This window comes from Pleurodeles waltl, chromosome 3_1 (assembly GCF_031143425.1).
Source record: "Pleurodeles waltl isolate 20211129_DDA chromosome 3_1, aPleWal1.hap1.20221129, whole genome shotgun sequence".
Classification (NCBI taxonomy): Eukaryota; Metazoa; Chordata; class Amphibia; order Caudata; family Salamandridae; genus Pleurodeles; species Pleurodeles waltl.
Genome location: NC_090440.1, coordinates 1933142956 through 1933156988, shown reverse-complemented (window position 1 = coordinate 1933156988; position 14033 = coordinate 1933142956). Strand labels below are relative to the sequence as shown.

At 45.4% G+C, this 14033-nt stretch overlaps 1 protein-coding gene across 2 annotated transcripts in view; it reads left to right on the top strand.

The window, feature by feature from the left end:
* RAB34 (RAB34, member RAS oncogene family) overlaps nucleotides 1–14033 on the top strand; it is a 53072-nt gene that overhangs the window by 13706 nt on the left and 25333 nt on the right. The window contains exon 4 of one of the 2 annotated variants that reach the window (XM_069226197.1): nucleotides 6441–6506. In XM_069226197.1, coding sequence (XP_069082298.1) covers nucleotides 6441–6506 — 66 coding nt within the window. Of the gene's footprint in view, nucleotides 1–6437; nucleotides 6507–14033 lie in introns of both variants that reach the window. The other variant, XM_069226195.1, reaches the window with a different exon arrangement.

Here is a 14033-nt window from a genome sequence, read left to right as displayed (position 1 = left end):
TTAGTGAGGTGGCCACTGCTGTTAGATTTCAAGTGACCAAAGAGTGCGCCTGGCCAAACGTATTGCAAAGACTCTCATAGCTGTCATGGCCCTTGCTGCAAGATTCAGCTTACCAAGGATACTTGTATCCTCCCCCATGTAGCCTCGTCTTTCCACAAAACTGCTTCAGTATCATTTCTTAGAGAGAAAACCTTGTCCTGTGGTGGCCTACATATCCCCGGGTGGTGTCGGGCTCAGATCCAAGGGAAATTAAGTATTCCATCGGCTCTTGTGTTTTATGTCGTGCAAGAGAAACCCCAAGACTTACTGGGCTCTTTAAAAGCTTGAATGATTAACAAGTATTCCCTGGAGTCCTCCCACCCAACTAATAAAGTCTTCAAGGTAGTGTAACAAATGTTTTGGTAGTTAGTGACATCAGTTTCAATTCCGTACATTTGTTTAAACTTCACTCATCCCATGGGCATGCACTTGTCTCAGACTTATTACTCTTCCACTGTGTGTAAGTATGTGTGCAGCGTTAGCAGCGCCCTTGCCCAGTAATGCTCCCGCCACAGCTCACCCCAGTCCCCTTCTCACCGCTCCGTTGTTGCTGCGGGCTCCTGCACACGGTGTCCGCCGATCTCAGCAGTATGGTGGGAGACGCCGCAGGAGCTTCACTGCCGCGTGGCCATGTTGGTCAGCGGCGTGCCCCCCCCCCAATCATCTCCTTTTGTGTGTATTAGCTGTGTCCCTGTGAGGTCTGCAGCCATCTCCCTCACACCTCCTTTGAGTGTAATAGCTGTGCGTCCGTACGGTCCACACACTGCCCCCCTCTGGCCCTCAGCGTGTAGGAGTTACAGTACTGACCGGCCCGTGTGTAGCGCCCTCTGCGCCTGCGAGGCCTGTTTACGGTTAGCTCTGCGGAGAGCCGTACCTCGGCCCCTGTGGCCGTCCTGCTGAGCTGTAGCAGTGATGCGCCGAGCAAGAAATCGACTGTAAACCCACAGGGCGCACACGGGACAGTGAAATAGCCCCGCGTCTATGTATCTAAAGCTGGGCCTGCTGTGATGATGACGAGGCAGTAGAGTAGACGGGCATTGGCGCGGGCGGTCCCAATTTGCCATTAAACAAAATTTTTCCGTGTCAGCGTTCCTGGCGGAATAGTTTTAAAACCGCCGACTGCTTCCGAGTTCCCCTCCCTCAGAGCATAAACACATTCCAACTATATTACCAAATAACCGACCTCGGCTTTCGCTCCTAAGCCCCTTAAAGATACAGGACACGGCTGCAGCCCGGCAAGGTTGGAGGCCCGGAGCGCGTCACGGTGAGCGCCCCCCGAAGAGATGAGCTGCGCCTGCAAGGTGCTTGAATCTGAAAAGCACTTACTCTCAGCAACCTCCGTGTTCTGTTCCTGGCGATGCGCAGGAATGGTTTTGTTTGTTAATACCTTAAAGGCTTTAGCTGTTCAACACGCATGACACTGAAACACGTCTCTAATTAGCCATGCAATAAATTGGTACTTCTATTAATACCCTTCACGTGAAGCGATTGGAAGCTCGCCAGGGCTTTTATACGCTTTATAAACGCAGGTACGGTACACTTCGGAAGGTATATTCTCTGTGTTTTAAAATAATGTAAGTACAGCGCACTTTGTCCCCGTTGATACTGAAAACAGATATGCGGGGAGATGGGTGGGGATGACAGCGGAGGGCTACAGAAGAATCAGTCCCGTGTCAGGTTGTCACCAACGCTACCCCAGCCCTGCTGGCCTTTCCAAGCCGCTGGCTTGGTAAGCAAACTATTGATTTATTTCCACCAGGCCAGCGCTCTTCTAAGTTCCATGAGTGCTGCGGCCCAGATAGTAAATATGTAGGTAGACTTTAAAACTGTATACGTCTACGGTATCTCGGCGTGGGTTGTAAGCAGCGGACACAAAGGGAGGGATGTGCGGTTACTGACGTTCAGTGAAGAAGGAAATAAAAAATCCTGTGTATCTATCTTAGTAATGTACATTGCCGCAGAGCTCCGTGAGTGACTGGTGGAGGCCAGAAATGTTGCAATGTTTACAATGCTTAGCGTATGCCCAGTCACCATGACAGTGTCCGCAGTCGGCTGCTGGATGTCCTGGTGTAAAAGGCTGCCGGAAGTTTACATTACTAATGCCATGCTCCAACGCCTGGACCTGAAAGTTCACACGCAGGTTCGGTGCCCCTAGCGCCCGGAAATAACGCGCTTCATTGTCAGAGTGTGCAGTCCGAGGGCAGTCACGGGGAGCTACAGAGAGTTAATGTGTGCTGGGGAGGGGGTGGCGTGGGTGGACTGGTTTCACAAAAGCGTGGATGGGTGAATGGTGAAGTCCATTGGATGTCGGGAATGGTCGTTGGTTTGTGTCACTCACCAGTGTGAAGACTTCACATGCACCTTCATCCCTCATAGGAGTTGCCTGTGTGGGTGGGGTAGCTACCCTGCTAGGCCTCTTTGAGGTAACCACAGCTCTCCTGTCAAAGTAAAACTTACACCCCTCTTCCTGCTGAAAAGCTGATTTTCTTTAGAACTGTCCGGAGTAATTTCACATCCTTCCCATGCAGGTCTGGACTGGCAGGACTAAGAGACCTCTACAATAGGTGATCATACTGGGGCCATCCCCCTCCTGGATTGGAGGAGCCACTGTAGATCACTTGGTACGGCAGGTGCAGCCAGCCTTGCTCGTTTCTAATCGATGACTTCACACCTGCGCTGGAGAGAGAAAGAGCCAGGAGTGGGAACCCCTGCTGGTGTCTCAGTTTTCCCTCCAGACTGGGCTGAAGTTTGGAAACTACCCTGACAAGTCACCTTGTTGGACCTGTGGAAGAAGGGAGACCTGCCTGCATGCTAATTGGAGGGGTGACCTGCTTGACAGCCTTTCCAAGCACAACTGCTGGAAAAGCCTATGGGGAACAATTATGGCAGACAGAGCCCACATTAAGAAGAGAAGTGTTAGCCGCGCATAGCAAGGAAAACAGTGAGGATGGGAACATCCTGGTCCAGGAGAGACTCTGTAAACTTCAGTTACCAGGAAGAAAGCTAGGACTTTTAGCCCTATTGTTAGAATCTGGGTTACTTTGCAGCCATGTGTAAATGTAGAACAAACACTTATGCATATAGCATAATGAAATGCTTTTTTGACAATGACAAAGTGAACAGTGAATCATTACATGTAATAATGCATATCATTGTAAGATGGTTCCATCCTGAGAGGTTTTAACTTTGTTGCTTTCGGTTATCATGACATAGTTCTTTTTTATCATTGTGGTGAAACCCTGATGAATCCAATATTCCTGATGATTGATAACTGTGCCTCATTATATTGTGTTCAGCATGAGTGGGGGAGGTAAAGTATTGTGATCTTAGGGTTCAGTGATGATAATCTAGCTATATATAATAGGCACCAGAGCGATAACGAGAATCCACATTCTGCATCTCAAAGTCTGACTACTCCATTTTGCCATTTTAATTTACCCTCAAAAGCCTGCCCTTATGTGGCAATCTTAGCTAACGTCCCTGTGCTCCCAGCCAACCCTTTAGAGACCACAACTCAGCTTAACAATAACAATAAGATGTGCCACTGGCTAATGAAGAACACAGATCTTAATGTTGCCCAATATAAGAGTAATACCTAATTGGCATATTTAATTTGCTTATACGTTCTTAATATATGGAACTCTGTGTACCCAGGGACTGTAAATTAAGGGCCTGATTTATGAAAAGTTAGAGCCGCCTTTTGTGTCATTTCTTGATGCAAAAGAGGTACAAACTTATAAAATATGATTATATTTTGTAAGTTTGCGTCGCTTTTGCATAAAAAAATGACGCAAAGGCGGCGCTAACTTTTCATAAATCAGGCCCTAAATGTCACTTGTGGACTGCAGCACTGATTGTGCCACCACTACAGTGACAGAGTTACAACATGGCTCTAGGCCTGCTACTGCAGCAGAGGATGGCTGTTTTAAAACTGCAAATTCAACCTGGACAAATACACCTTTTGACAGGCCTAAACCTGCTTTCTCAAGTCACCTAAGGTAGTCCCTAAATGCCAACTGGATAGGGTGCATGGTATGGCAGTGAAAAATCTCCAAAGTAATTTTTCACTTTGGCAATGCTGGCTGTCCCACAGAAAAGCACTAGGTTACATTATAACACAATGTATAACTTCACAGCTAGGCCTGATCCTGCCATTGCCTAAGTAGCCAGAGAGGCACCAATGCAAGTGGGTGGAAACACTTTTCTAGAACTGGTTTTTAAGAAGAGTTCTTAATTTCCCTAGACCCACCTGAGGGGAATAGGGTGTGGGAGGCGGGGTTGACCAGAGCTCTGACCAAGGGAAGAAATATTCTGCCATGCTGGATTTTGGCAGAGCAAGGGCACAGTGGGATTGTTTAGAGCCAAGCCCCCCCCCCCAGGAAATGATGATAAAGTGGGTAGAGTTGCCCCTGGGAACTTTTCCCCTATTGGTTAGGGAGTCACCCCCACCTACAAGCTAGTGCCAGGTATACTATTGGCACCTGTGACCACCTTCTGAACACTGCTGGACCTGTGACAAACAGAAGAAGGACCACACCTACCGAACCAAAGGATTGGAGCTCAAAATAAGGGCTGAGCCTCCTGTTTTACATATGGGGGAAACCCCAAGGGCTGGGTCATCTTCCACTTGAAACCAGGACAAAAGAGTGAATTCCAAGATCTAGTTGGCTAGCCTCCTGTTTAGCTTCAGGAACACAAAAACTGCAAAAAGCCTGCTACAAAGAAGACCAAACTGTCCAGTTTGAACTGGTTTCACATTGGACCCTTCTGGTGGCTTCTCGGAGACTGAGTCCTAACTTACCAAGTCCTGGACCATTAGTCAAGTCAAAAAGTTCTGGACCCTTGGCTGGTGTTAGTGTACCCTTACATAGAGGACTGGGTTAAACTAGCTTCAATGCTGATATGGTTGTCTGTTTAGTACAAAGCAAATACCTCTGTAAATAGGCAAATTATTAAGGATTGCCTTGCTTGTGACAATGGCCATAAAATCTCCTAGTTGCTCACATTAAATCAACAGCTGCCATTTTAGGAAGGCCAGACCTATTTAACAGCCCCCCCAGCAGATAACACGCGCCCATATAGCATGGGCCAAGGATAAATTGTGTGCTTATGCAACCCTATCCTGGGAGAGGGATGAGCTGAAAAAGCCTTCTATTTATGACTGTGTTGTAATTCAAACCACAATGAATATGGATCCGTATATATGTATGGTTATTAATCCATGGGAGAGATCAATGTTAACAAGATTTTGAATAGGCACTAACTGTCGTCGTCTTTGTTTTCCCCTTGCCAATACGATCCACTTGCTTTATTGATTTGTCCATGTGCTGAATCCTCTCTGCAAAAACTACTGCACTTTGTATTTTTTTGTAGATTTTATACATCTTTTACACATCACTTCTTAAGTTTAGTTTTTAAGAGTAATGGATTTTACAAGTGTAAGCCTGCACTTCATTTTTTAAAACTGTTGAGTAATCCATTAATATGAAATGCTGTCAAGTTTCTAACATCTACAACACCTCATTTTTGTTATTTTAATCTCTTTTAGTTTGCTTTATTCTTAATAATATTTATTACAGTTAATATGATTGTGCCTAGTTTTGAATTGTGCTTTTATGATTATGTATAATAACTGAATAAAGACATTTATTGATTGACTGGTACTTAGGGCCTGATTTACAAATGTAAAATTACACTTTTGTGTAAGTTTACAATTGTTTGCTATTCACAAAGGGATTTATGAGTAGTATCTTTATGAGTGTGGAGTCTCTGCACTCATAAAGATAGGTCTTTTTATGTGTGGAGACTTCGCACTAGTAAAGATACTACTCGTAAATTCCTTTGTGAATAGCAAACAATCGTAAACTTACACAAAAGTGTAAGTTTACCTTTGTGAATCAGGCCCTCAGTTAGTGGGCATTGCTTGTTGCATGCCTGAGGACGGGGGTACTAGCAAACACCACCTTCCCGAGTGGTCCCTGGACTGCTGCACCTCACTACCCTGAGATAATCCAGTCAATCAGCTGTAAGCCACTGTTTCAGAGCATTACTATAGTGGCACTATGTGTAGATTTTCCTATTGTGCGAGCGGTCATTGTGAAAACTCCAATCTGTGCGTGGCAATCAGTATGCTGTCCCATCATTGGGAATACTACAGACAGATTTGAATAACAATGCACTTCTATATAGGGCACACCCAAAAACTTTTTTTGGTGCTTAATTAATAGCCTCTATCATTTTATTGACCTCCAAAGTCTGATTCAAGTATGTGACTGCAGGTTACACACACATCTCCGAAGCTGGTGCTCATCTCACTCAGCGTTCTAAAAGGCGAATATAAAGTGGACCTCCCATCAGTACCTCTGACAGCCTCTGTATCTTATTTGTTTCATCCCCAGCAGATTCAAGATCTCGAAGATCATTGTGGTGGGGGATCTGTCAGTTGGGAAAACATGTCTAATCAACAGGTACGTACAGGTGGGTAAAAAGGACTGGTGAATATAAAGTCAGGCTCTGCAAAGTTTTCTCCAATATACAGCACCTTTCAAGCATGACTATTGTTGGAAGAAGTGTTTGCTGTTTCGGGATATGGCCTATGCTGGTGATGGGGCTTGCAAAGATACTGAGAAGAAATATGGATCTTGCGACACATCTGTTTTTCCCTTTTTCCTATCTGATGTAACATTGTAAACCCACTACACTCCCTAGGTCTGTCGTTGTGCTCACACTATAATTACTACAAATAGGTTCCAAGCCCTTTTGAATTTTTTCCTACTGATTTGTCAAGCACATGTCCTCCGGGGGGAGGGGGTACAATATATTTATTACATGCAAAGAAGAACTTCTGTTTGCTCCTGATCTAGCCCACCAAAAGCTTATTGCAGACCCTCTTTTGAAATATAGCCACCTCTTTGACCTTATTCATACCTCTCAGATATCTCTCCGCATCTAATGTCCTTACTTCTTGAATTTCATCATAATGTCTCTGACATATATCCTCTCATGGCCTTCTTCTGTATTCACACCTTTATTGTATTTACAGTCTAGATCATCGCACCAACACATTCCTTTCTTCTAGGTCATAAAGATTTAGGGCTTTGCATTTACTTTGATAGGATTTTAGAGTCAGCCCTTTGACAAATTGGTACTCTAGTTTGGACTGTCTCTCATCTTTCTAGACCCATCTGGAGATGTGGGCTCCAGAACGGCATAGTGTATTCCAGATGTGACCGCCATAAATGGGGACAATGATTCTGATGTCTTTCAGAAGTTAGGACCAGATGTATCATTGTATCCAATAGCGATTACCTAATTGCTATTTTTTGTGAATTGCAATTAAGTAATCGCTATTGGAATGTATAAAACTCCAGGAGTTTCATACTGCAATTCGCAAGGGCTCGCAAATGGACCTACCTCATCAATATTCATGAGGTAGGTTGCAATTTGCGAGCCATTGCGAATGGCTACAATCACAGGAATGGTGGTCTGCTGGGCTCAACAGACCACCCACCACGTCTGTAATAGCTTTTCAACAAAGCAATCTTTTTTTTTTTTTTTTTTTTTTTTTTTTTTTAAATGCAGCCCGTTTTCCTTAAAGAAAAACGGGATGCATTTACAAATGAAAAATGAAAAGTTTTCTTTTAATTTTTTGAGAGTAGGCAGTGGTCTGTGGAACCACTGCCTGCTCTTAAAAAACATTTTCGCATGCTTTCACAAAGGGGAAGGGGTCCCTTGGGGATCCCTTCCCCTTTGCAAATGGGTTACCACCTACTTGAAGTAGGTGGTAACTGCGATTGTTTTGCGACCGCATTCACGGTCACAAAACAATCATACATACCTCTGCGATTCGGTATTAGGAAGGGACGCCCTTGACACGCCCCTTCCTAATACCAAATGGGTATGCAGTCGCAAATCCAATTTGCGATTCGGTAACAAGTTACCGAATCGCAAATTGGACTTGTTATATACCAAAACGCATTTTTGCGACCGTTTGCGATCGCAAAAATGTTTGATACATTTGGCCCTTAATGCAGTATTCCAGGTAAGGTAAATAAAGACAAAACTCCAGATTTAGCATCCATAATTGGACACCATACTCCAAATTAAGGATTCAGAACAGGACACAAAACTCCAGATATGGTCTCCAGAGACGGACATGACTGCAGTTGTGACCTAGCCATTCATACACAGTGTTAACACAACTTTCATTTTCTTCCGGTTTAACTTTTCTCCCCCCGTTCCTGCTTGTCTCTGGCTTAACACAGCTTTTGAAAACACAAAGTTGGCAAGACTGGACACCTCCTAGATCCCTTCCTAATGTGATTAATATCCTCATCTTCACCCATGTTGAACTCCTCCCCAGGTCTTTAATGCCCCACATTTATAGCTTTGTATCTGAATGAATTGAGTTTGGTGTTGAAAGATCATATGATAGTCCTGCGGAGCTCCAAAGAACAATTTGACCAGCGAATGGTGGCTGGATTCCACTGTGGGTCTATTAATTGACTTACGAAGGAGAAGGGCCTCACCATCATTGGTTGAAACTAAACTGAACACTAATATACTGCATTGGTGCATTAGCTCATTTATCTCCTGAATGGCCAGAGCTATTCAGTACATGAAGTTTGAATAAGGTATTTCTTGTCTCTGCCAAATTTACTCTATTCCTCCTATCTGGGCCAGAATTTTTCCATACCTTCCGCCTCGTCTAGGTCTCCTGAATGCCTCCTTCCTATTCCTGGTAAGAATTTTCTCTGTAGTTCACAACAGGTCATTGATTCTGGAATTCATCCTCCCAATTGAGGACCCTTTTATACCATTTGCACAATCTATGTTTGGTTTATACCTTGTGCGTAATCTAAGTTTCATCTACATTGCCTACATGATCAGAACCTCTAATACACCTGTTATCTAGTTGATGTTGCTACTAGCTTATATTGTAAATCTGTTTTCCTCTTTATCTCTTTCCACACTTTCCCATTAGTTCATGGCTGAACTTAGATCTTCACATAAGTACCCTGATAAAGCTAGTTTGATTTCAGTTGGTTGCCTCAAGAAAGATCTGACACTTTCTCCCAGCAGCAAACCTTAGAAGCGTGTTGCATGTTACAGTCCTTCTGAGGTTGATTCTGCTATTGCACATGTCCTTCCCTAGTCAGACACACATGCCACAGTCAGGCTGGGTATTGATGCTGCTAGGTTTGATAATGGTATGCCAGTACCTTAGTGGATGCTGTGTCTAAGTTTAAGATAGCATGCCTGGTCTTTCAAGCAGTTTAACCGAGAATTTGAAAATAGCTAGGTAAAATTTTGGAAGAAACACAGAATGTTCAAAGCGTTGTTATCTTTAGGTTGGTGCTTTTGAGATTCAAGTACCAGCAGCAGGAATCATTCCTGTTCAGACATGACAACAATGGTGCAATTATATCGAATTGTTTACTAGCCTGCTAAAGATTTTGAATATTCTTGATTCAGTTTTCTATATTTGTTCCTTAATCCTCAGGTCTTTTGTATTTTAATCATCATTGGCTTTTTTGCAATGATAATAGCCTCTCATAGTTCGAAGTCATTTCTGGTTGTATTTACAGTTATTTTAAGGTGCTTTCTGCTTTGTAAAGCATTTTGGCCTCTGTGGATCTTTACATTTTACTTCCTGATCCAATATACCTCCTATGTGGTCAGGGTTTCCTCTACTTTGTGCCTAACTGAAGGCTGTTTTCCTTCTGCATCCTGGAGATTTTCCTGTTAACTGCCAGATCTAGGGATCCTCGGCCTCCTTAGGTGCTCATTGTTTCCTCTACACTTCCACTGTAGTCAGGGTTTACTTTATACCTAATTCCAATTTTAGGGTTCTTCCACATTCCAGGGAATACTTAGGATGCCTTTCATTCCTTGAGGATTGTCAGCATTTTCTCTATATCCTGTCTACCTCTGTAGCTCCTTGACTACAATTTTGTCTTTATCACTTGAATTGTTGATTTTCTTTCTATGTATTTGTAGGAAGTTGGCTCTGTATGCACTATTTCAAAGTAAGGAATAGTATGCACAGAGTCCAAGGGTTCCCCTTAGAGGTAAGATAGTGGCAAAAAGAGATAATACTAATGCTCTATTTTGTGGTAGTGTGGTCGAGCAGTAGGCTTATCAAAGGAGTAGTGTTAAGCATTTGTTGTACACACACAAGCAATAAATGAGGAACACACACTCAGAGACAATTCCAGGCCAATAGGTTTTTGTATAGAAAAATATATTTTCTTAGTTTATTTTAAGAACCACAGGTTCAAATTCTACATGTAATACTTTGCATGAAAGGTATTGCAGGTAAGTACTTTAGGAACTTTGAATAATCACAATAGCATATATACTTTTCAGATAAAACACATATAGCTATTTTAAAACTAGACAGTGCAATTTTCACAGTTCCTAGGGGAAGTAAGTAATTGTTAGTTCTTGCAGGTAAGTAAACCACCTACGGTGTTCAAGTTTGGGTCCAAGGTAGCCCACCGTTGGGGGTTCAGAGCAACCCCAAAGTTACCACACCAGCAGCTCAGGGCCGGTCAGGTGCAGAGTTCAAAGTGGTGCCCAAAACACATAGGCTTCAATGGAGAAGGGGGTGCCCCGGTTCCAGTCTGCCAGCAGGTAAGTACCCGCGTCTTCGGGGGGCAGACCAGGGGGGTTTTGTAGGGCACAGGGGGGGACACAAGTTAGCACAGAAAGTATACCCTCAGCAGCACGGGGCGGCTGGGTGCAGTGTGCAAACACACGTCGGGGTTTTCAATTGGAATCAATGGGAGACCAAGGTGTCTCTTCAGAGCCCCAAGGGGGCTCCTCGGGGTAGCCACCACCTGGACAAGAGAGAGGGCCTCCTGGGGGTCACTCGTGCACTGGCGTTCCGATCTTTCAGGTCCTGGGGGCTGCGGGTGCAGAGTCTTTTCCAGGCATCGGGATCTGGGAGTCAGGCAGTCGCGGTCAGGGGGAGCCTCGGGATTCCCTCTGCAGGCGTCGCTGTGGGGGTTCAGGGGGGGCAACTCTGGCTACTCACGGTCTCATAGTCGCCGGGGAGTCCTCCCTGAAGTGTTGTTTCTCCACAAGTCGAGCCGGGGGCGTCGGGTGCAGAGTTGCAAGTCTCACGCTTCCGCCGGGAAACGCAGTTGTCTTTAAGTTGCTCCTTTGGAAAACAAAGTTGCAGTCTTGGATGAACAGAGCCGCTGTCCTCGGGAGTTTCTTGGTCCTTCTAGAGCAGGGCAGTCCTCTGAGGATTCAGAGGTCGCTGGTCCTGGGGAAAGCGTCGCTGGAGCAGTTTCTTCAGAAGGGGGGAGACAGGCCGGGCCGGGCCAGGTCTCCGTCTTCTCTGCAGGGTTTTTCAGCTCAGCAGTCCTCTTCTTCTTAGGTTGCAGGAATCTGAGTTCCTAGGTTCTGGGGTGCCCCTAAATACAGAATTTAGGGGTGTGTTTAGGTCAGGGAGGGCAGTAGCCAATGGCTACTGTCCTTGAGGGTGGCTACACCCTCTTTGTGCCTCCTCCCAAGGGGAGGGGGTCACATTCCTATCCCTATTGGGGGGATCCTCCATCTGCAAGATGGAGGATTCCTAAAAGTCAGAGTCACTTCAGCTCAGGTTGCCTTAGGGGCTGTCCTGACTGGTCAGTGACTCCTCCTTGTTTTTCTCATTATCTCCTCTGGCCTTGCCGCCAAAAGTGGGGCCGTGGCCGGAGGGGGTGGGCAACTCCACTAGCTGGAATGCCCTGTGGTGCTGTAACAAAGGGGGTGAGCCTTTGAGGCTCACCGCCAGGTGTTACAGTTCCTGCAAGGGGGAGGTGATAAGCATCTCCACCCAGTGCAGGCTTTGTTACTAGCCACAGAGTGACAAAGGCACTCTCCCCATGTGGCCAGCAACATGTCTCGAGTGTGGCAGGCTGCTAAAACCAGTCAGCCTACACGGGTAGTTGGTTAAGGTTTCAGGGGGCACCTCTAAGGTGCCCTCTGGGGTGTATGTTACAATAAAATGTACACTGGCATCAGTGTGCATTTATTGTGCTGGGAAGTTTGATACCAAACTTCCCAGTTTTCAGTGTAGCCATTATGGTGCTGTGGAGTTCGTGTTTGACAGACTCCCAGACCATATACTCTTATGGCTACCCTGCACTTACAATGTCTAAGGTTTGGCTTAGACACTGTAGGGGCACAGTGCTCATGCACTGGTGCCCTCACCTATGGTATAGTGCACTCTGCCTTAGGGCTGTAAGGCCTGCTAGAGGGGTGACTTATCTATACTGCATAGGCAGTGTGAGGTTGGCATGGCACCCTGAGGGGAATGCCATGTCGACTTACTCGTTTTGTCCTTACCAGCACACACAAGCTGGCAAGCAGTGTGTCTGTTCTGAGTGAGGGGTCCCCAGGGTGGCATAAGATATGCTGCAGCCCTTAGAACCTTCCCTGGCATCAGGGCCCTTGGTATCAGGGGTACCAGTTACAAGGGACTTACCTGGATGCCAGGGTGTGCCAATTGTGTAAACAAAAGTACAGGTTAGGGAAAGAACACTGGTGCTGGGGCCTGGTTAGCAGGCCTCAGCACACTTTCAAATCAAAACATAGCATCAGCAAAGGCAAAAAGTCAGGGGGTAACCATGCCAAGGAGGCATTTCCTTACAGTATTATATACAGTAAGTGTGCACCAGGTTGACTACTTTTTCATGCAGCACAGCAAACAAATGTGATGTGCTGTGTTGCACAAGGAAACAAACACACTGTGGAGCCATCTGTACTAAGATTGCCCTGCTGCTGCTGTCATCCCCTGCGCTGGTGCTCTGACAAAGTTGTATTGTGTGACGCACAACTTCACACTATGGCGCAGAGGCCAGTGTACACTGTCTAGCATAATATTTGTACTGGAAGCATACCCTTCTAATACAAATACAGTTGCTTAGACAAAATCAGAAGAATCTTGCACATTCTAAATGTGCTGTGCACTGGAGTAGACTTGCATTTTTTTTTTTTTAAAAGAATTCATCCCATTTCCCCTGGTCTATGTCTGATTTAAGGGGGTATCTTAGTTGATCGAGCTTTGCATCTAAACCTATGGGTGTTTGATTTGTCCCAATAAAGCTCTTTTGATGCAAAGCAGCCCAATGCAGTTTTTTTGTACTGAGAAAAGGGCACATTTCCAGAACAAAACTTCTTTTGCACTGGATAATTTTGCACTGGGGGCATATTTATCAATGTTCACACAATGCAACGGCGCAAGCCACCTTGCTGCACTGCGTGAAAGGGCGAAAGCAGAAATGTGGCATATATATAACATTATATGGCCCACTCCTACTCTTTGCCTGCGCTGGCGCACAATGCGCTGTCTAGCGCCAATTCAGGCATCCGTGCACCATGGTGCAAGGGTGCCGCTGTAGGAGAGTGCTCCTTTTGGACATGGTCACCCCCACATTTTGCCACTGGTACTGAGGTTTTTCGACTGAGGTTCACTGGATTCCTGCTAAACAGGTACCCTGTGCCAGTGCTCTTTCTCTAAAACATGTTTAAAGGCCTAACTATACACAATTGGCACCCACTTTAGTACCTCTGTAAGTCCCTAGTAAATGGTAGCCCTGGTACCTAGGACCTGAGTGCTACAGAGGGTCCCTAAGGGCTGTAGCACAGATTGCACACAGCCAACCATCACAGAGTGCGTGTCATGGTTTCAAGCCATGAGTGAACACACAACATGACACGCATTGTTTGCCATGCCCCAGTCACTGCATCTAACTATATGTAAGTCACCCCTACAGCAGGCTTTAGAGCCCTCAGGCAGGGTGCATTATATTTGATGTGAGGACATTTCAGCATGAGTATATGTGCCCCTGTGGTGTCTAGTTCAGTTGCTTAGACATTGCAAGTGAACAGGAAAGCCATCTTAAGGTATGTAGTTGGTACTGGTCAGCACGAGTTACTCAGCTGCACACTGGCTTCACTGAAACCTATGGTGTTTGGTGTTAAACACCTCATCCTAATAA